This window comes from Belonocnema kinseyi, chromosome 4 (assembly GCF_010883055.1).
Source record: "Belonocnema kinseyi isolate 2016_QV_RU_SX_M_011 chromosome 4, B_treatae_v1, whole genome shotgun sequence".
NCBI classification, from domain to species: domain Eukaryota; kingdom Metazoa; phylum Arthropoda; class Insecta; order Hymenoptera; family Cynipidae; genus Belonocnema; species Belonocnema kinseyi.
Genome location: NC_046660.1, coordinates 113,178,474 through 113,203,155, shown reverse-complemented (window position 1 = coordinate 113,203,155; position 24,682 = coordinate 113,178,474). Strand labels below are relative to the sequence as shown.

At 34.2% G+C, this 24,682-nt stretch overlaps 1 protein-coding gene across 1 annotated transcript in view; it reads right to left on the bottom strand.

Annotated features, from left to right (window-relative positions):
• LOC117171928 (sodium-independent sulfate anion transporter-like) overlaps positions 1 to 24,682 on the bottom strand; it is a 59,614-nt gene that overhangs the window by 18,397 nt on the left and 16,535 nt on the right. The window contains exons 2-5 of the mRNA XM_033359591.1: positions 16,990 to 17,185; positions 1,842 to 2,062; positions 1,608 to 1,773; positions 1,344 to 1,508 (exon numbers count right to left, since the gene is read on the bottom strand). Of these exons, the coding sequence (XP_033215482.1) occupies positions 1,344 to 1,508; positions 1,608 to 1,773; positions 1,842 to 2,062; positions 16,990 to 17,185 (748 nt within the window). The remainder of the gene's footprint in view (positions 1 to 1,343; positions 1,509 to 1,607; positions 1,774 to 1,841; positions 2,063 to 16,989; positions 17,186 to 24,682) is intronic.

The window sequence follows — 24,682 nt, the reverse complement described above, 5'->3', positions numbered from 1 at the left end:
ACTATGGTGTTCATAGTCGGCCTTCCGAGTCCACTATTCGCCATACCAATTACAAATTGGAAACATAATATTCATTATTGGATGATACTCAACCGAATAGATCACCTCCAACACGTAGTGCAGAAAATACAGCGGCTGTGCCTGAGGGTGTACGCGAATACCGTGAACAATCGATTCGGCGCCGTTCCCAGCAACTTAGCTTGTCGTATGGCACGACCTGGCGTATTTTACGTAAAGATATTGGCTTGAAAGCAGAAAAGGTACAGCTCGTCAACGGGGATAAACCAGATACACTTAAGGCAGAAGCCAACATTAATTCTGCTATTCGCCAGCTACTGGTTGAAATGCTCAGACGAGTTGTCAAAAATTGGACCCTCAGGATGGACGAGCTAATACGTAGTTGCGGTCAACATTTGAAGACAACAAACTTAACAAATAAATGTCAAGAATTATTCTTTCGAATAATAATAAATATCCCACAATTAATTTGATTTTAATGAGATTTTTTTTATTTTTTAAAATACCTCTAGCTGGATCACCCTTTATTTGTAAATAAATCCCCACAAAAAGTAAGTTGTTGAATATTTCACAATTTTAAAGAATGTATTTCTTTAAAGAATGTTGTAAGAATATATGTGAATTTCTTCAGGATTTTCCTTATGTTGGCCTCGTTCTGGGAAATGGTGAAAGTTGATGCTTTAAAAGGGAGGCCGAAAAAACTGTTTTTGAAATGTTTTGTCCTCTAACTATTGATCAAATTTTGTAGGATAAAAGTAATCATATCGTTGAATTTAGAAGAATTTCAACTTTCACATTCTTTTTATCAAATAATTTAGAGGTTTTTTTTAAGTGAGCTGCAATCAAACGAAATTAGGAACCCCGACTTTTGGCCCCTATACTGTAATGGCATTTTAGGGGTAAAAGCGAAGTATATAAGTCGTCGGATCAAAAAAGAACGATGCGGACAAACGCGAGTTAAAAAAACACAAGAATGGCGAGAATCGTGTCGTATATTATAACATAAAAGTGTAATACAATCATAGATTAGAATATAATCCAGTGTACTATTATATCATTATATTATATGTAATATACGACACAATCTTCGTTATGCTTGTTTCTTTTTAACTCGTTTTTTCTCCGACGAATTTCCTACTCTGATTTTGCTATCAGCTTCTGATCTATCAGGTAGGGTTTTTGATGGCAAACAATGTTTCGAGCAATGTTTCGCAATACAATAAATATTAGCTGATATAGCTAACGTATACTCATATTTTCATTTAGTGTAGAGTAGGTTTTCAATTTAGGAATCAAAGGAGAAAATGTTGTCACTAGATTCTTACCGAAAGTTTTAGCTATAGCTACATTTGTTAGAACTGCAACGAGTGGAACGAAAATAATTCCTGATCCCAAATGAGAACACATATCCAGGAATGTGTATGTCTGATTGCCAGATTGTGCAGAAAAAGGAGGTAGTTGGAGGGAGGGTAATCCTGATTTGACCTCGCCTAATTAAACACATGTGTTTTTACAATCAGTCGTCATTAAAATAAAAATTGAATAATCAAATAAAATTATATTTAATACTACTGAAATTAATTTCATACCTGAGAGAATAAATGGCCGATGTCCTGCGAAATGTAAGCGGTATGTTAAAATTGTTGTTGTCAAAACGATTATAGTATTTCGGCCAATAGAAAGAAACCAAAATATTCTTTTGAATAGGTAATTTCTAGTAGTGCTTTTAGTCTTCCATTCAATGTCTTTCAGTTTCTGAAATTATTAGAAACTTAATATAAGTCTTTTATCGTCATAATGGTAAACCAAAAATATCTACTTACTCTGAAAATCAAAAGCAATATAATGCAGGATATGCCCAGAATTGTATCGGTTACTCGCAAATTTCCAAAATTTAGAAATAATTTAAAAATATTATCCAGAAGATTCTTAGCCTTATATTTTATACCTAGCAACAGTTGTAATTGATTCACAATTATGATAACCGAGGTGGCTGAAGTAAATCCAGAAGTTACAGGTATTGATATGAAATCCACTAAAAATCCTAAAGAATATCATTTTGGATTATAAAATGTTTCATTTTCTGTTGTTTTCATTTATGAATATTTTTAAAATTGACTATGATATTTTAAATTAAAAAAGAATTTCTATTGAAAAATACTATTATAGCAGTCATTGTAGACGTGATAACTAATTATGTTTTATTATATTATTATTATTATCATCAAAAGTTTCAACGACACAGATTTGTCAATGATTATTTTTTAATAAATGCCTACTAGTATCGAAATTTCTGTGTAAAAAGCCCAATTTTCCAGGTCCCACTATTTGTACCGAAAAAATGTTATTCAACCCGAAAGGCCAGTAAAGTACCTTCCCGCCAACAAAGACCTGATTTGCTTCTTCAAAACACACCGAGAAAAGGACGAACTATTCAAATGAATATCGCATAACTTCAAATATAAATGCTTAAATGTTTAAATATAATATGATTAGAGAGAGGAGGGTGAGTTGGCGTGAAGGCCATGTTGGCGCACCTTTATATACAAAAAATTATAATTGTTAGATTACGAAAATAGCTCTAGTGTATGAATTTTTGCATAATGTGTAATTGATAAGAAGTTGACAAATCAGTCGATTTTTACATTCTCATCAGAGAAGGTATTAGATTTATGTAAAATTTGACCCCCCCAGTTTTTGTCAAATGTCCACGTTTTGAGACCCTCTGAAACGGAAAAACAGATTTTTACGAATGTGTCTGTCTGTATGCCTGCCTGTCTGTCTGTGAACACGATAACTTTCGAAAAAATTAATCTATTAGATTGCCCTTTATCACACTCGTTTAGTGCCCTCAACTAAAGGTCAAGTTCGTTAGCCAGCCATTTTGGATCAAAATTCAAAAAGTGGGCACATTTTAATATTTTTGAGACCATTTTTTTAAAAATTCCAAAATTCTCTGTACGGTTATTTATAGTATTCAAAAAGTTGAACAATTTATCCTAATGACTTTTTTTGAAAAATCAAAAATTACCAGAGTTCGAGCATTTTCAAAATCCAAAAAAACAAATTAAAATGAACATTTTAAGCCAAACAACGCATGATACGAAAAAAAACCAAGAGAAGAAAAACTTTGATTTTTAAAATCCCTACAGGGCTACGATAACAACTTTTTTAATTTGGTCGAAAAGTTGAACATTCCAAATTTGATCGTACCAAAAATAATGAAAAATTCAAAAAATCCATTTTTTGGTCAAACTATGCAAGATACGAAAAAAAATTTAAAAATCTCAAATTGCGCGCCCTGGGAAGAACTACAAATTTATAATGAATCATTTTTCGATACAAGCTACAGAAAAAAATGAGAAAAAAATTGTTCATCCAAAAAAGAGCTATAATTTTTGATAGGACACGTAGTTTTTGCTTTAGTCGTAAAAAATATCATTCAAAATAAAAATATTAAATTTGTTTGAACAAACGACACAAGGTACGAACTTAAATTACCAGACTAAATTTGTTCGCCTAAAAAGATCTATAAATTTATTATTAGTCATTTTTTTATTGGATGAGTAGATCTTCTTTTAATCGTAAAACATAAGATAAAAAATGCAAAAATGAGCTTTTTGGAAAAAGCGCAGAAAAGACGAAAGAGGACATAGGCTCCTATATAGGACCCTGTATAGGTTCCTGTATTAGACCCTATGCAGATGCGCAGTAGTTTTTATTCAATCGTAAAAAACAACATTGAAAATAAAAAATTATAAAAACAAGGAAATAAGAATTAGTATGATTCAATTTTTATGCATATTATGAATTGTAATGATATACATTTATTGAAATGATGCATGTTTTAGAGCAGCTTAGAATACAATTTAAAGAAAAATAAGAAACAAATACAAAAATAATAATGATAAATACAATTTGATTTTTATTTTGCAATTTTTTAATAAGTAATCCCAGACAGAGTTACATAAAAATGTATTATAATGGATACAAAAGTATTATATATAATGTAGAAAAGTTTACATGTTGGATAAAATCGAGTGCGAAGCACGAGATACGTGATGAAAATGTGTTCGTGAAAGCCAAAAGAGCTTTAACAAAAGAGAGTTCAAAATTACAAAATTACAGTTTCGGTCCGTTCACCTTTGATTTTAATAGGTCTGTGCCCGAACGTGGAAGAAATGCAAAAACCAAGTGCGGAGAGCGATTGCCATCAGTCGCATGCCGTAAGTGCACTCAAACTCTCTTTTAACGAAAGAGAATTCACAATTACAAAATTACAGTGGTGGATGTTTTGAGTCTTAATTTTAAAATGTTTGCGCAAGAATGTGTGAACATATAAAGACCGAGCGCGTAGCGCGAGGTAAATATATAATCGAGCGCGAAACGCGAGATAAATACAACATCGAGCGCGAAGCGCGAGAACCAACAGTTGCGCACCCCAGGCGCGCTCAAACTTGCGAGCGAAGCGAGCCGCGCGCATAGCGCGATGAGAATGTGCCCGCCTAGCGATCAGATTTTTAAAAACATTTTTATTACAAGTTTATTATTCCATTTCCATTTCGTGGTAGGCGTGACGCACTCGGTGAGGAGGGGAGTAATGTGAGGAAGGAGGTATAGGTTTTTAGATTAATCTAGAATACTCGTTTTACTTATTTAAGGAACATGTTCGTTCCGCAATACTGTTCCGACCTATGTTGCTGATCAATCTCTCTAGCAATCATCCCAAGTGACGATCCTCACAAAGTCGTCATATATGAGGTTCCCCACTCGAGCCCATTAGTATTGTCCATTCATTTTTCCATGTAAGCTCTCGTGTTTCTATGGTTTCTTATGTCTCTTTGAATTAGGGTCTCATTCATACATTCCAAACGTTCATTCCGCGGTCTGCCTCTGGGCACATTGCTATTTAATTTATCTTGATACACTTGTTTCGTTAGTCGTTCATATTTCATTCTCTCAACATGCCCGAACTATCTAAACCGATTTATTTCCCATGAGTCAACCAGTTTCTCTTCTGCACCACATTCTTTGAGGATTATCTCGTTACTCACTTTACCCATCATTGTTTTCCCGCATATTATGCGCAGGATTTTCATGTCAATCGTGTTAATTTTAGTCTTTTTCTTTTCTTGATAGGTTCATGCCTTGCTACCGTATAGCACAGTTGGTACAAATATAGAATTAGGTATTTCCATTTTAGCTTTATTTGATATATTTTTACTTCTGCACTGAGAGGCTTGTTGTTAGAATAAATGATAAAAATAAATGAGAATTTAGTATAATATCGTTTCAAAATAGGGAAAACAGGGTTTGCATATCAAAAAATATTATAGTGGTTTTCAGTCGTCAAAAATAATATTTTTGCTTGAACAAACGGAAAGGATGTTGCATAAACTCTTATAAAACTTGCGAGAATTTAAAATTCACTATATCAAAGTTGACAAGCGAAGTTAAAACAATAGCAATACATTTTATTTGAAAGAGCGAAAACATCTTTTGAAGTTGCCATATAGAGCATATGAGAATCTCAAACGACTAAATTAATAATAACTCACTCCACCAAAAGATTTCACCTTCAGAAGCAGGAACTCAGTACACAAATTAAATACAATTAAATACGGACACACGCGTACAATTATTAATTTTATTATATATATATGGTATACCTAATTTATTCACTACTGTAGGCTTTATAAGTACATATTTGAATTTTGTCGATAGTGGCGCCACCATCACGAGGCTCTCTTTGTACAAGGACCTAAGAGCTCAGTTCCTGCATATCCTTCATGGTATAACGATATCCTATGTATTCTATATCGATGTACTAATTCAAGTGTTAATAAATAACTAACTCTTACAATCTTCAGAAGTGGGATTGAAATCTCAAGTGCCTACAGTCGACCGCGAAAACGCCAAGACCGTAAAAAGTTTTTGTGACGATAAAAGCTAAGGAAATTGACGGTGGCTTCGCCGCGTGCCTCACGTCCTCAATCGCGCTTATTGTGTCCGTGCTTCCGAATCTTCTGAGTCTCAGAGAGACTTCACTTTTCCTCTGAACTTATGTATCGGATACGCGAAGTGTACGAGTGCGAATTGAAAGTGCAGAATCTTTATTTTGTTTGTGAATGCCAGTGTAAAGGTCGTCGATATTCTTTCGACGCTTTTAATCCTACAAAATGACGGGACCCAAGGTACCAACTTAGTTCACAAAAAAGAACGCGTGTAGCGCTGCAACGTAGTGTGGCGCTATGAGTGAGTTGTTTGCAAGTGAAGATAGCGGAGCCAATTTATTTCACAAACACGAACACAGTATAATGCGATAACATAGTGTGGAACCGTAAGTTAAGTGTTCGGATGTGGAAATAGCTGACTTGTCAGCTGACTAGTAACTGTGAAGACAACCTTCTGCTTTATTGCAATGCTCTTCTAAAAAGAAAAATTTTAAGTGAAGCATCCTTCTGTCGCACGCTTCGTTTTCTTCCGCAGTGATATTTGCTTTAGGAAAAAATTTGTGATTGAGAAGGTCATATATTTTAGTGTAGTGACATGTGAAAAAAACTTCTGAGTGATACTTGATTCGTAGTAGTGACACGCGTGTGCGTGAAAAGACAAAAAACTTTCGAGTCATATCATGGATCCTACAGAAAAATGGCTGAAAGAGGCCAACACCCTTCAGCCAATTAATCGGATTGAAGAAGACGACCACGGAGCGACGAGAAATTCAACAACCCGAGGATAACAATAGAGTTACGATGAACGGGAAGTCGACTTCCTTCGTCGGAAACGCGATTTGATTCAGCGTATGTTGGAGCTTGCAAGACGTGAATTGGAGCTTCGGCGCGCCTCTCCAGCTAACCTCCAAATGCATCACCCGCCACGTCACATAAATGTGAACAGCATAAAATACCTTCTGAGAAAATTTGATGGCAATGACACAAACTTTCGAAAGCGGAAAGAGCAATTTTGTATCCTGTGTGTACTGCGTATGAGCTAGATGATGAAAATGGTCGATTATTAATGAGCATCAAGCTTAAGGGGAAGGCTTAAAAATGGTTACACTCCAAAGTTGACTTTATTGGGATCGCATTTGGAAAATTTCTGAATCGTTTAATGATTATTTCCATGAAAAGATTACTTCGTCGAATGCAGCTTCTGTCGACGAGGAGGATATCATCGACTATATTGTGGATGGGATACCAGATTCAACGCTTAGGAACCAAGCCAGATTCAACGCTTTGTTGAGACTAGAAATCTTCTTCAAGCTTTCGAAAAAATTTCCATGAAAGACGACTTCAAGGTCGTGCACGAGAGCAAACGCAGCACCCCTTCGGCAAACTTCCAAGCTGAATCAAAAGAGTCGAAAGCAGAATGAAAAGATTTATCTTCGCGCTGCTATAATTGTAGTAAGATTGGACACGTGTAAGCTGAGTGAAAATTGCTCTTAAGGCCAAAAGGAGCCTGCTTCTGATGCTTTGAATTGAACACTTGATAAACAAGTGTTCCACGTAGCTGAGACTGTGCTGGAGGAAAATAATCCTGAGAAAATCTTCGAGAATCCACTCAACAGGAAGTGCTTCCGTATCTTAAAGTACAACATCGATGTTGGAGGGACATGCTGTTCTTTACATTTCGATACCCTTCTAGACACCGGCAGCCCCATAAGTTTTATGAAAAGTTGTCAGGTACCTGTGGATTGCATTAGTCCACACGACGGACGTAAGTATAGTGGTATTAATAATAGCGCACTTATTTACCTAGGAGTAATTTCAGCTAATGTTAACTTCGACGACGTTATTAGAAACATTAAACTTCTTGTCGTTCCTGATAAAACTATGTCTAGTTCGGTTGTGTTAGCCCGCGACGCTTTATGGGCTCTTACATTAGGTTTGACAGCACTTCCGGAAAATGAAGCTAAAGCTAGTAGAGAAATTTTTGACATCGATTTTCCGACAGAACAAATTATAGATTCCCTTGAGATAAATCCTAAAGTAGGGCCTGAGGTTGCCTCAATGTTAAAAACTTTCTTTCTGAATATTCGAATCAAGAATTTCCAGAATCTCCTAAGATAAATACCGAGATGACGTTACGATTGGCAGACAATCGACCCATATATTTCGCGCCGCGAAGGTTATCATTCGAAGTAAAAGAAAATCTAGACAAAATCCTACAAAGATTACTATCGAGAAACGTTATTCGTGAAAAGTGATTCGCCTCACGCATCTCCTATAGTTATGACCAAGAAAAAAAATTAGAAAACAGATTATGCGTTTATTAAAGGTTTGTAAATGAAATCACTTTAAGCGATAATTACCCGTTTCCGCTAATAGAAGATCAGATCGACGGATTACGCGACAAACGATACTTTACATTACCAGGCTTAAAAGATGAATTCCATCATATTGACATGGCTGAGGATTCAATTAAATATACCTCTCTTATTAAACCACTTGGTCAATTTGAATATTTGGAAGTGCCATTTGGTCTTAACACAGGTCTCGTAACCTTCCAAAGGTTTATAAACAAGGTTTTCGATAAACTAATTAAATCCGGAGATGTCGTTGTCTATTTGGACGACATTTCAGTCGCGAGCGCATCTATGGAAAACGTCTAATGATCTTAAACCTTTATGCTCCTTTATGCTTTATGATCCTTCACGAAAAAATGCACTTTTTCAATTTGGTCCTGAAGAATTACCAGCAGTAGAGGAACTTAAGATGACCCTTATCGAAGCACCCGTTTTAAGCATTTACAACTCCAAAGATGAAACGGAATTGCACTGCGATGCGAGCAAGTTGGGCTTCGGTGCAGTTCTGCTTCAGCGAAAGTCTGATAATTTATTCCACCCGATATTTTATTTTTCGAAAAGAACCTCGGTACCCGAAAGTAAATTTCACAGCTCTGAGTTGGAAACACTAGCTGTGATCTATGCTTTAAGACGCTTCCGGATTTATCTCCAAGGCAACCATTTCAAAATTGTTACGGACTGTAATGCTTTGAAACTCACACTAGAGAGAAAAGATATTCATAGACGAATTTACGGATGGGCTCTCGAACTAGAAACTTTCGATAAAACTCTCGAGCATCGATCTGGAGACAAAATGAAGCACGTAGATGCATTTAGTCGAGCAACTAATATAATGGTTGTCGAGGACAACACACTCGAATCAAACCTAGTAACCTGTCAAAACCGTGATCTTAAAATCCGAGAACTCCGCGAGAAACTCGAAAAATCGGAAGATAAATTATTTGAAATGAAAAATGGGTTAGTTTATAGAAAACGCGAAAACGATATTTTGGTTACTTCGGTGCGGAAAAAACGGTTAAAGCGATATGAAAGAATTACTGGTCCCCGAACATGGTAGAAAAAGTCAAAGTTTACGTAGCAAACTGTCTTAAATGTGTAAAATTTTCGCCAACAGCGTCACCGAAAGCGAACGGTCAAGCAGAACGGGTTAATCGCGTAATAGCCCCAATACTAGTAGGATATTATTTGGAGTAAATCAAAGAGGTTCAGTAATCGATCCTGTGGCCGAGTATTTAGAGCAGGTTAAACACAGCGAGGAAGATACCCGCGATCTTGAAGATATTAAATCTGAAGCGGCTAAGAAAAATAGCAAGTCACAAGATTATAATAAAGCATACTTTGACAGGATACATAAAGAACCGCGTAAATATCAGATCGGAGATTACGTAATGGTTAAGAACTTTGGCACTACAATTTGAGTTTCAAAAAAACTTATTCCACGTTAAAAAGGTCTGTACGAAGTTATGAAAGTTCTACGCAATGATATATATGTTCTTAAAGATATTGAAATCTTCCAAGCCAGGTAATAAGCGTTGAATTCAGAAAAATTAAGAATTTGTATTCCTATGAATACGCGATTTTTCCTCCGTCTAAAAATTCCCCAACGGGAACAGAAAAAGTGCAAGTCCTATTCCTCTCAATCGACTTAGTAAAATTTAACGAAAGCATTTATTTAACCTATTTTCATTATTAAATCTTTTTATACTTTATAAATTCGAAAAATATTCAAATTTATATGTATTTATATTTTAATAATTTATGTAAACGTCTTGAAAATACATCGAAGAAATCTATTTAAATGAGTTAATTGAAATAATTTTAACTTTAGAGAGGCGGCCTTGAATTGATTAAAATTCAATTTTGAAAACTTATATTGCACCTGAAGTAATTAAAACAATTTATTACACATATTTTGTGGACTTATTAGATGGAATTAAATAATCTCAAAAATTGAACACTTTTGGGGAATAGAAGACATCCCTGTGAGGTTATCTGTAGGTACAATTACAAGGAATTAAATATATTGAAAACGCGTTCTCTTTTGGAGAATAGGAACCTATGCGGCGGCCGCTATGGAAATACAAATAAATAAGTTTCTGAGATATCCTATTCTTACAATGACATTTTAGACGAACGGAAAAATTGCGCATTGAAAATAATAGAATAATCTTCACTTTCACGCTGAAATTTGAAAATATTAATTTTTCTCTATTCAACGCTTATTACCAGGAGTAACGCAAAAAGCGTATGTAGAGACATGGGAAGCATGCAACATGTAACCCTTTCACAACGATCTGCTTTCGTTAATTTGTAATGTGTACTCCGAATACTTTAGTGTTAAATTAAATTAGTTGGATCAGTTTAGGGTCAAACTGTAGTCAGGATGGCCAAGATTGTAGGTTTTATAAGTATATATTTGAATGTTGTCGATAGTGGCACCACTATCTCGAGGTTCTCTTTGTACAATGACCTAAGAGCTAAATTCCTGCGTATACTTCATGATGTAACGATGTCCTATGTATTTTGTATCGATGTACTAATTCAAGTGTTAATAAATAACTAACACTTACACAACATACGTGATCACACAATCGCTATGGAAAAATCGAAACGGCTGCGGCGATATTCGCACCTAACTTACATAAAGCACTAACGCATTCCCTAACAACCAAACCCCTTGGCTAACGTACATTAGGGAATATTTGGCAAAAATCTCGTCTACGCAGCGTCGCTTAAAAACTCAGGGCATTATGATTTTTAATGACTAAATTGATTTTATTTTAAATACATTTTTTCAACGGAACTGATAATATTCTTGTATGAATAATATTCTCTTATTTGATGTCTCAGTAATTCAGTAGAAATAAACTTGATTTTATTCAGATGTAATATTTTATAAATTGTACTCATTGAATTAAATCTTATTACCTTAGTTTAGTGTATAAATTTCGTGAGAAAGAATTTCCAAGGTTTTAAATTCCACAGTAAATGAATCAATTTAAAATAGAAAATAGGAGACAATCGAGAAGCATTCTCTCATGAAACTATATGAAAAATCAAGAACAATGATTTCCTAGTTTGCTATGCGTCTCAGATTTCGGTATGGCAAAAAGCTGGGCCCTTTTTCACGAGTGATTTGTTGCTTCAGGTATTTTTTTAATAGATAGGTTAAAAATGTTATCGCTTTCAATGATTAAATTGATTTTTTATAAAATAATTTTTTTAACGGAACTGATAATATTCTTGCATGAATAAAATTCTCTAATTTGACATCTCAGTAACTTAGTATAATAAACTTGAGTGTATTTAGATGTAATATTTTGTAAATTGTACACATTGAATTAAATATTATTATCTTAGTGTATACATTTCGTGAGAAAGAATTCCTAATGTTTTAAATCCCATAGACCATAAATGAATGAAATTTACAATAAATATGTAATTTTCCCAAAACAACCATAGGACATTAAAATACCCGTGATTTTTGTGGCAATTTTACACTAAAGTGTATCTGAAATAACAATGTAATTACAAAACGTTTATGTAAGCTTCCAACGATTAATGTAATTTCACACGAGGAGTGTAATACGTTTTACAACAGCGATGTAAAATTCCATAATCCTGGTAATTCCGCTACTAAACGCTTGATGGCTTTTGATAACCTGCGAGGCCTGCGAGTTAATTTAGTGCAAGATTGTGCAAAATTTTAGCGGCATTCGGATATATTTTAGAATTGTAATCGTGGATTGTGCTGAGTTGAGCGCATCACAAAGGCAACGCACAATGTGTTTTACTAATTAAATTTGTTCGCATATTTAGTATGCTTGCGAAAAAAAATAATTTTGAAGGTTACGGCTGTTTAGACAGCAGTTGATATAAATTAGGATGAGCCTATTTCGCTCAACTTATTTGATGCGTATTTGTTTTGTAACAGCAAACCAAACAAAAACTTTAATTTTTTCTGCCTAATAAAAACATGACTCCTTTTATTTATATATCTTATTATTCTTACAAATCGATTTAATTAAGACAAACATTAAGCGATTCAAAATACCCGGGCTGGACATTGCGCATGCGCAACCTTTTACATGCGGTGTCTTATAGCGTCACTGTAATTTCACAAGGCGAATGTAAAATTCCATTCTGCCAAAACTACTTTTTACCATCTGTGTGCGATTTTACACTATCGTGTTATTTCTACCTAATTTTGGTAAATTTCCCACAGTAATCACTGGTATTTTTATGTCCTATGATCTTTGTGGTATAATTACATGAAACTTTTTACAGTGTAGATATACTCGCTATGCCGGAACTTGACACCTCATGGCTTAGAACACATTTCTGACAATTTCATAAAAACAAACAAACAAAACCTCTCAATTTACGTCAATTTGACAAACTTTCTCACTCGCACACTTTTCCATGTATAGGAAGAGGACAACTGCGCACCTGCGCACTCAAATCTAAGATCTTCCTGTAATGTGCGTATCACTTACGGCAATGTTTCTATTGCCAAGTGGAGGAACGGAGTTAGGTCTCCTTATTATTTCTTCGTGTCTGTAACTTAGGAGCTTCGCATGAGCATTGCGCTGAGTTGAGGCGCCGGACAAGATGTGTTGGGAAAAATTAAAGAATAATGATTTAAATATCAAATCTCGCGTGCTCTCAAATTTAAACGTTACAGATTCTTTGGATCCTCGCTGTTCGTTATTATTCGAACCAGCAGAGTCGAACGGAACGAAGCATAGCGAGTATATCCATATCGACGCACTGTGATTCGAATGTCGTGACGTACCCCATTCAAAAGTAGAATAGTATCTGTTTCGATGCTTTAGAACAGCTGATATTCAACTTATGAATGATGCGAGTTTTACATGAAGAACTGCTCCATTTCAATACTTATTTAATCGATTTAATTCGGCAATGCTATAGCGTCGGTTCTATACTCAAACCGATAAAATTACAAATTAAATGAAGAGATTCAGTTCGACTTTTTTACCTACTGAGTTCTAGTTTGTGCGAAGCGTATTAGTTCAAGGTATTTTTGAACTAATATAGTTATATATTTTTCTCGGTGCTTAAGGACCCGATTGGGTTCCCATTCGTTTCCTTTTCAAAAAGTCAAAAAAACAGCAGGATCAACTTTTAAACTGTTAAAATGCGGATTCTACGTTAAATTTTCTATTAGAAACTCACGGAGTAATCGCAATACTTTTTTTTTGTAGTGTGAAAAATTAAAAAAAATGTGCTTGACTTCTGCTGAAGGTGACTTCAAGCACATCCATAACAGCTCAAGTAGTATGTTGCGCGCGAAGTTTAAAAGTAAAATTCTCTCTCACTTGCATCGCAGTGTTGTTATCTGAGGTTTCCACTGCGTGGCGCTAGCATCCAGGAAAAATTCTTAAAGTTGCCGACGGAACGCTTATTAACTGTTACTAAAAGAAGATGCACTTGAAGTCACCTTCGGCCCATGTAAATGACAGGTATTTTATTTTTTAAAGTTTTTAAAGCTGCAAGAAAAAATATTGCGATTACTCCGTGAGTTTCTAACGCAAATTTTAACATAGAATCCGAATTTCAACAATTTAAAAGTTGATTTTGCAGTTTTTTTAGTTGTTTTTTTTTTTAAAGCAACCGAATGGGGACACAATGGGGTCTTTACTGGTACTTTGCAGAGGCTCCATCCGGTTCCTTCGGTCCGGCAGGACAACTTCATATTGATAATATCAATTTAAAAAATATTAGGTCTACAACCGAATTCGGTGACTTTATACTGATGTCTTGTAACTTTTGGTCAAAATGGAATTTTTCCGTCTTAAGGGAGTTTTAAAGTCCGAGCCTCACATTTTAAAACACAAGTTAATAAGTGGCAGCCCTGCGGACTTCACCTAAGAAATCATTAATGAAGACAATGTCGTCCGACAAGGAGCATTAGAGGCACTGCATGCTTCTTGCATTTCAATTGAAAAATCAGCATTGCTAAATGTTTGAAATCACTTTTTATCACTTTTTACAAGTTTTAAGGATCACCGAACAATTTCTTAAGGATGAGAAAATAATTTCTGTCGCTATAGCTGCGTTTTTTTAATGGGTATGCAAAGAAAATGCAGTGTTTCAAATGTTCCTTGTCGGACGCCATGTTATTAACTGGTGATTTTTTAACGTAAGTTTCTCAGGGTCACCACCTGTTATATTGTACTTTACAGCCTAAGATTGTATGATATTCACTAGTATTTAAGGCTGAAATGCAAATTAAACCAATCGAAGTGGAATTTTTCTAATCACTGAGCGTTCGAAATATTTAATTAAAACATTTAAAACAGCGATTTCGAGTTCGAACGTTCAGTAATATATGTAAAAATTACCAGACTTCTAGGAACTTTTTATAAATAAAGCATTTGAAATTGTACAGTATGGATTCAGAAGCCTTTAACTTTGTTTAATTTAAAACTATCTCATGTCAAATTTAAGTATGAAAAATGTATATTTTCGATCTTGTTTCGATTTGATTTCAAGAAGTAATAAATGCAGACTTCAAAAATAGCATTTTAAAATTCAGGCTTCTAAGCTGCTTACGTTTAAACTTAATTAATAATATCTTCATTTTAGTTTTAGCATGTCAAATTCCGTTTTAAAAAATTCGTAAATTTAACATTAAACTTTTATTCTTTGATATGCTAAAATGTCAAAAAACGTCCATACGGTCACATAAGATTTTATGAAATTATGAGAATGACAACTTGATATACAGAACAAAAATCAATTTTTTTTTAGACTGTTAAATACAAAATTACAGAAATATGTGGCCATTAATCACAATATTTCAGGAAGGAGAGAATGTAAAAAATTTCTGTGCTTATGAAAGAAAACCACCCATTGCCATGAATTCCGCACGTATTCAATTCAATTTCAAACCTAATGAAACCTAAATGAATCTAATACCATACAATTCATAATTTCAAACCTGTAAATTTTAAATATTTTATGATTAGGCAATGCAAACCAAATTACTTGAAATATTAAAAATTTAATATTTTAAATATTAAAAACTAGAAGTTTTCAAGAATTTTAGATCAAACTTATTTATAATTTTTTAATTTTTATATTGCAATAACCTTAAAATGATTGGATAAGTTCTTTTACTAAAAATTTAATGAGTTACCTAAAATTTATTTAGTTTAAATTTCAACAATATGAGTTTACAAAGAAGTAAATATACGTTTTGCAATAATATACCCGCTAAGACAAACTACCTACTTGATACTCATACTATATCACTGTCACATAGTTAAGTAGTATGATTTTTACATGTTGTTAACCCATATACTTTTGACTTTTCATTCGGTATACCGCCTAAAAATTCTATTTTTTTGTATTTAAAAAATTGGTTAAATTACTAAAAATTTAATATCTAACCAATAAACACGTGCGCGTCATGTGTGTAACGAACGAAAACTACAGAGGTTATTAATCGTTACAATGGATTATTATTTTTAGGAGGGCAACTACGTTTATAATATTTTATCTTTAAGCGCATGGATAGGAAGAATATTTTTGTTAAATGTGGCTGGGTAATTAGGCGGAGGCATTAGATCGCATGAGATTTCTACAAACAAGTGAAAATTGCGTTATCACAAGTTTTGTTCCTGGTTTGCGCTGTTTATTACCGTCACGTCTCACGTCTACATTGAAATGAAATTAAAATAATCTATTACAAGTGAATTATGTAATTTGAATATGTAAGATATGTAATCTCAATATTTAAGTTAAGTAATTCAATAATTTATTCATATATTTTAATATCAAAAAATGATAGTGGTGCGCCAAAGTACCTGAAGTGGCGGGTAACAATTAAGCAGCTACTTCGGAAAAAGTAACTTGAACACATTTTATGTATTTTTTATTCAAAAATCTTCTTTTACTTACTACGGCCAAGATAACAAGCTGCCCAAAGCATATTTTTGCATTATTTTTGGTTATATATTTTTCTTTGAAATGCATGTTTTCTTTTAGTGCGCCAACGTACTCTCTTTACTCCTAATGTTTAAAAAAATCTGAATTTGTATTTCTAGAATTCTAAAATTCTTCAACTTTGTAAGCATTCAGTCAGTGGCGGACTGTCATTGGGGCATAGCGGGGGTTTCCCGGCTACACCTCCCTTGATGGACGCCCCCTAAGCCATGCCAAGGCGCCCCAAAAAGATTATATTGTGTAAGCAAATCAATATAACTTAGATTGCAATGGAAAGAGTGAAAAGAATATCAAAGCATATACTCCATTATTTTTGAAATAGTAAAATATTACTATATTTTGCTATACTTTACTGTGATAATTGTTATTTTATTATAATTTTAGCATTTTTCGTAATTTTTAATGTTGTTATTATAAATTACTTTTAAAATTGATGCTTAAATCTTCACTGCAACAATACTTGAAAACTATTTCAAAATTTTTAATTTAAATTTGTTTTGCTGGCTTTCAATTTAATTTCAGTAACTCTCATCATTTTTTCAACATTTAAATTATGAAACGTTGAGCTTTATGTATAAGTATTTCTATTAATGTACTCTCAACAATTTTTATAAAAATGCGCAAATATGTATCGGCCTTAATAATTGTTTTAAGTTAGTTCTAAATATTGAGTAAATATATTGGATACAAGCCTAAATTAAGTAGTCCCATAGTTAATTCAACACATCCTGCCAAAAATCCTAAGAGTATTACAAAATCCACAGGCATATCTTTTGTGAATTCTAGGACCAAAATTGCCATAAGAGATGTTGGTCCAATTGATACTTCTCTGATATTGCCAAGAAGGACATAAATGAAGCCTCCCACAAAAGACGAGTAAAGTCCATACTGCAAATTATTATTATTATTATTATTTAAAAAATATTTGTAATGTAAAAAAGGAACTGCGACAACTTATTTCGACGCCTCCATTCAATATATATCTGCCAACAGAAGCAGGCGTAAGACATTATTTACAATTTCGTTAGTTTTTGGTATTTGGAAAGCGATTGGCTCCTTTATTTTTGCACCCAAATGCGACATGAGCACCTGACATTTTGAAAATATTTCCACGCACACTAGCGAACCTAGGGGCCGCAAGTGTTAGTCGCTATCCCCATAAACACAGGGAATATTCTTTTATACGGCGCTGTCAGCACATATATTGATATTGAATGAAGGCTTCTATTTGAATTTTGTATTAGTTTTCTTACAAAATTTTAATTATTATTTTTGTTTCTCTTATTAATAATTGGCTCTTGTATCAAGCAAAATGTTTACTCTCCAAGCTACCTCTAGTTTTTTATGTTTAAAAAAATTTGTTTGCATTCTTTCATTTTGTCTATCGAATCACTATCACGCTGTGATAATAATACATTTTCCACTAATACATGCATTGGAAATATTTCGGAAAATCATTTTTCTAGTTTGTGTTTATCGCATGACCCTACCTTGAGAAAAATGGATCTTACCATTTATGATCTTGGATTTTCAAGGTTGGGACAGCAAGCTACAGATATTAAGCCATCAAATTTATTTGGTAAGTTTGATAAATTATGGTCTTAAAAATGAACATCTAGATTGTACGGCTTAATATATATATATATATAGATTGCTATCCCAATTTTCAAAATCCAGAAGCATAAACAGTATAATTAATTTTTCTCAGTATAACCCTCGCGACTGCTTAAAGGGAGTACTTCCAAAAAACATTAGACTCTAAAAAATTAATGGGGTTGTTGCATTTTTCCAAATATATTTTTTTCCTGCAGATATTAAAAAAGCACTAAAAATTGAATGTATCACCTTGAGGATAGTTTATAAAAATAAGTTTAAATTTATGTAATGTTTGAAAAGTATACTTCTTAAACTTTTTGCGGAAAGATGAGGTATTCTGATTGAACCAGCGCAGCGTCGGAAGTAAACATCGTTAGAATTAGCGCAGTTTATTATGACCACCAGTGTTTGGAGTAAATGTAACCTACCCAGGTGGAAATATTATATATAGTTTATACATATCATAAAGTATTAGATATAATATTCAATTGTTTTATACATTTTTTCTATAAAATAAATGAGAATAATATATAAAACTTCACACTTTATATAAACTATATATAATTTTTCCACCTGGGTATTTACATGTTCGTTATTTAAAATTTATTAAAAATTTAAATAAGGTTAAGAAAAAGTAAATGCGTGCAACGACCCCACTGTTACTAACACGTTGTCCCATGCGGAAAAATTTCGTGGCAGCCTTAAATGATGTTAACGCCAGTAAAACTTTTCTCAAGCCTGTATATTCAGGCGCTACAAGAATGACGCTCTCTAGTTTTTCTACGTGTTTAATTCAAACCTGCCGGCTGCCTAATAATAGTCTTGGTGCTATCTAGGAGTTTGTTGCGAATTTGAATATGAAGAGTGTCCAGATTGTAGCTAGTTTGAGAACATGTTGTTTCAATTAAATTATATGGTAAAGTTATAATGAATTTATATCAAATTTATAATAATTATAGTATGTATAATGCAGTAGCGTAGTTAGCCCTGATGGGGCCCTGTATCAACATTTCTTTGGGACCCTTTTTAGGAAAATAAGCAAAAAAAATGCAATGTATTATAATTATAATGTACGTACAAGAGAAACAAATTTTAACATAAATGACTTATTTAGTTTACTTATATTATTTATGGATGGCGTGAATTATTAATTAAACTTAACGTATTAATTAATTAATATAATAAAGAATTATTCATTCGTAGCCTAATCGCAAGTATAATCATACAAACTTTATTATTTTCAATGATTTATTTACACATTACACATTTAAATGTTTAAAAATTGTTCATCTTTTATTTAAATAAATATTAATATGTAATGAAATTTATTTTTTTGTCTATAAAAGTTTTTTGTATATCTTGAATCAACTGCACAATCTATATATTAGACTTTTAAGTAATCAAAATTAATTATATTGTTTAGTATTTTTTACCAAAATATGCGAGCTGTCTAGAAACTAATCGATCGGAGCGTTATATCCCAGTTTAGTCACTGGCCAATCAATCTGTGATTCGCTAGAGTCGACTGAAGTAGTACTTGGCAGAAACAATACATCGCCACAAAATTTTTTCACGCGGGGTATTTCCCATTGTTCAACTGAATAAAAATTTTTAAATTCTCTATTGTATCCAAATCCAGAGTTTTACACCTTTCGATAGTTTTTGACTTGCTCTTTCTAAGGGAACCATCAACAAAAATTCCCAGCGTTATTATTGCTAACAATTGAGTTGTTAGGTACCCGAGAAATCGGGCTTTCGTTTGAGAGTTCGATATCACGTGAAACACTTCCTACTACCCACCACTGCATCTCCGCGTCTCATCTACACACCGTCCGTGAGCCGCATCTACGATGCTGATTTCCGCATGAGAATGCAGTGTAGGGAACATTTCATAATAGTCGGAGAGCCGAAGCCCTTTTTGGCGAGTTATTAGGTAACGATTCTGCCACTATTTCCCTGATTGCTGAGAACATACTGATCACGAAATGTGGCTTCTCCAGGGGTAATCCCGGGGAGAAGGTGTTTATTTACTCATTCGAAGTGGTAAAAAAAATGATTAAAATAAGTCATAGGGTAACGGCTAAATCTTTCTGCGTTGAATGTGGAGACAATTAGACAATGTTCCGTGCAATTGGCAGAACAATAGGCCGGTGCGCAAGGGGGGGGGGGCAGAACGATCCAGAGGTGTAAAAGAATATTTCATTTTAAAGTTATTTTCTAACACCCAAATTTTTTATATAACATTCTACTCATTTTTCAAAACATATATTCGAAGAGGCAGAACAAAATCACGGGGATAATATCCTGACAGAAAATCGCAAACTGCCCGGTTTTGACATTTGTCATTGTGTGTCGGTTTACGGTCCTGACACTGCGAGCAGAGTGGTCACTTGTGCTCCGAAGACGATCAGTAGCGTAACTAGAGACATAGTTTACGCCACTCTGATCGTAGTGCCAGATCCGTCAATCGATGCACAATGACCAATGTTAAAACCGGGCAGTTCGTGATGTTCTGCCCGGATGTTATCCCCGAGATTTTGTTCTGCCTCTTCGAATATATGTTTTGAATAATGAGTAGAATGTTACATAAAAAATTTGGGTTTTAGAAAATAACTTTAAAATTACATATTCTTTTACACCTCTAGATCTTTCTGCCCCCCCCCCCCCCCCCCCCCCCCCCCCCCCCCCCCTTACGCACCGGCCTATTGTTCTGCCAATTGCACGGAACATTGTCTAATTGTGTTGACATTCAACACAGAAAGATTAAGCCGTTACTCTATGAATTATTTTAATCATTTTTTTTACAACTTCGAATGAGTAATTAAACATCTTCTTCCCGAAACTACCCCTGGAGAAACCACATTTGGTTATCAGTATATTCTCAATAATCAGGAAAATAGTGGCAGAATCGTTACCTAATAACTTGCCAAAAACGGCCTCGGCTCTTAGACTATAAGTCTTTCCTCTCTCCTAAAAGTCGCGCCTATCGGCTTGACTTCGACCGCTCGCTCTGTAAAATCTCAATTTTCAGAGTAAGCCCCCTTTCTTCGGCGCACGTTACATTTGATTTTGTTATGGAAAGTGTGTATTTTCAATTCTCCTTTTCACAATTTATTGCAGTTTGGCGTGGTCCACACACTTGAAAAGGTGGACATACAAAAGAACTTAAACAAGTGATAAAAAGTCCATATAGAAGGACGTTTCTGTTTCTGTCTAGTCCGCCATGAGACGACACTGGCGCGCCAAACTGACTTTTCAATGGCTAGACAGGGATATAACGCTCGGATCGACTAGTTTCTATAGAGATTGTCTCCTTTGATAAAAAATAATGATTATTTAAACAATATCATCACCCGTTATCACATAAAAGTATAATATAGAGAGTTTTTAGGTCATTAAAAATACAAAAAAAGTTTTTAGACACAATAAAATAAAAAAATGAGATTCCGCAAATCTTGTACGTACGCCAGGTGACGAACTTATTATGCAACTTTACATTATGTTCTTGCAACTTTGTGTCGCCTTAATATACTCAGGCATCCGAAATTAATTTTTTTTATTTTTGTCGGATACGAATTTCAATTAATTACATCGTAATATTTATTTCAATATAATATGAAAAAATAATTTAAAACTTTAAAAGTGCTTGATGTATTAATATATCATTTAAAATAATAATTTTGCATGCTTATATTTGCGATTTAACTCCGAAATAATTAATTTTGCTTATTTTAAGTAATTAGTACGTTAGGCTTAATTATAATTTACGCCAGAGATCTTCAGGGAGGGGAAATTTGTTCACAAATACTCATTTGCCAGATGATTCGTTTCCACCACTACGCCGCCTCACTCAGCACAGAAAAATTCCGCCTTACCCTTACAGCTGAGTAGAGGGTCCTGGTGGTGGAAACTAGACATGTGGCAAATGAGTATTTTTTCGGCCGAATTTCCCCTCGCTAAATAGCCTTGATTTGCGCAATAAATAAATAATTAAAATAAACCATTTATTTAAAAATTTCATTTTCTGGAATATTATCAATATAATACATAGCATTATACATATGCTAATTATTAAAAATCTCATATAAATTTAATATAACTCTATCTAGAAACTATCTAAAATCTGATCAGTCTTCATATATATTAAAATTCTTAACAAACGTCCTAAATTGGGATATAAAATGATGTATTTTGGTACGTCGTTTAGTGCGTCATTTCCTACTTGACGAAAAATGTTCAAAGATTTTTTTTCATTCAGCATCAGAAATCATGCACCAAAGGACGTACGAAAAGTCGTACCAAATGACATAAAAATGGACGTACCGTAATACGTAATTTTTTATCCCAATTTGGGACGTTCTTTGGCACGTTTGGGTAAAAAAATAGTTTTTTTCTTTCAAACCATTTTAAAAAATGGTATTAAAGAAGAACTATTATTGTATAAATACAATTTAATCTGTCGATGTTATAGCGTTATAAACAATTAAATTTTTACAAATCTTGATTTAATTTCAGATAGATAACTCAGCATCTATTGGACTGAAAAGTAATTCATGCAGAAAAAGGAAATTTCCAATTGAACTAAAACTTTTCTTTAAACATAAATTTTGAAAATGGCCTTTTTGCACTAAAAATTTCCAAAAAATTGCACAAATAGTTGACCGAGAAGGTTATTCTCCAAATTCTTACTACTAATAAAAAAGGGTAAAGCAACTACCGAAAGATCCTACTGGGATCAACTGCCATCTAAAAATGCACCGGCTCCGAGTAAAACTGCGGTAAATTACAAATATGGTCACTTCTCACGACCGTGAGATCGGTAGCCGCAGGGAACGACGAAATCCCAATCACAGGCCGACGAAACCATCGAGTGTCTTGAGGACACAAAGCGATTCTCGGACACTCTGCATCCATCTCGCAAGTGCTTCGGCATATTTTTTGCACGCGGGTATGGCTTTAAGGTTACGAACCAGTGATAGTTAAGCACTTCCAAGAGCACTGATCACACGAAATTTACTTTAACGGAATATTTTGGATATAGTCATTGCAGCTCCCTTGTTAGGCCATAATATGCACCTCCTTTTATTTCTCCTTGGCAGTGATGTTGTAATCAGCCGGAGCCAAGAAATCAATTGCAAATATAGTTAGTTTTTTGAAGTCTTGGTAAACGATCTCAGGCCTTAAGTATGCAACTTAAACTGCTGTCCGAAATATCGTAGTTCAAGGAAACTTGGCACTTCTCGTTTTGGGCATCTATCTCCCACGGAACGTTCGACAGGGCAGGGTCGCGGCCAACACCTTAGAGTGACAAATATGGTAATAAAGCACTCGTAGGGCTACATTATGTCTGTAGAGATGCGTCATTTCCACTTAAGTGGGATGCCCAGATAGCATGTTTTCTGAATACTCAGCATATCTATTACATGTTCTGCACCTATAGCTGGAAACTTCTTCGCATAAAATGCAGTCATGGTATACTAAATTGGAAATGACACCTTCCTAAAATGCGGAAATGTAGCTCTGTACATACTCCTGATGTTGAAATTCAGACAAGAGTCTCAGCCATCTGTTCCTCGGCTTTGCAATGGATCGCTCGATTGCCATTCAACTCATGTTTCCTGTCCATTTTTAGAAGAGAATCTCTGCCATTTGCAACGATGTAAATTGTACTTAGAACAATTCGGTTATGAAGTCATTGGAGATTCAGAAGTCAGCGTCGATTGAACCACACCAAACAAGCACAGTTGAACCTTGTTTAACCACGACAGATTTAAAAACCAAATCTGTCGAAGAACATGCTTGTAACTGCTTTGGAGAGACTCCTGCAAAATATTACGTCCTGAACGCGCTTTTAAGGTACGCCTAGGTATGTGTAGGTATCTCCAGTGTCATGATGTCTAATAACGCTTATACCCACAAGCACAAGCTTACACCCAACCACAAGTGTCTTTGGGAACGCCAATGGTCATTCCTTTCTTGAAATGAATTTTGGCACACTTATCCAATTCAAAGTCTATAAAAATCTGTCCTGTGAACTTCTTGACGATATTTAAAACACTCTGAAGTCTGCTTTTATCAGAAGTATAGATCCTTAGGTTGTCCATATAAAATACATGATACTTTCTCCTCGCGATGATTACACTGTCCTACAGAATTTTTGCGAAAAACATAACAGCTAATGTTTCCGAATGGATTTTTCGTGCTGAACACGAATCTAGGTTCAAAAACTTCCCACCACGTCACAATTTTTGAGAAAATAGTGGTTGCAAACCCTGAAAACGGCATGTTTAGCCATTTAAAAAAAATTGTAGAGCTGAACCATGACGTGGTACAAACTTTGCTAATATCAGAAATTAAAGGCTGAAACAAGCCTTTTCAAATGAGCCGTATCCCAAAATAATCGCATGCTCCTTTAGAGCGGGAATGTGTTTTTGTCATGGAGTGGAGGAAGAAATTGAAAACAGAAAGGATTTTAAAATACTTAAACCCACGCCCAGACATAATAAAATGTGCAGTTTTTAAAAGGTTTTAAAGGTCGCTGATGACGAAAATGCAGTTAGGCTTAAAAATGCCAAAATCGCAGATCCAATTTGGCGGACTATTTTTTCAAAATTCAATCGTATTCGTTTAAAACTTGTTACATGGGGTTTTTAAGAGTCGCTGATTACGAATATGCAGTTACATTTAAAAAATTCATAATGGCGGATCCAACATGGCAAACGATTTTTTAAAATTCAAACGGATTTACTTGAATATTGTCAATTTTCATTTTCTTCCTCAACCCCTGGG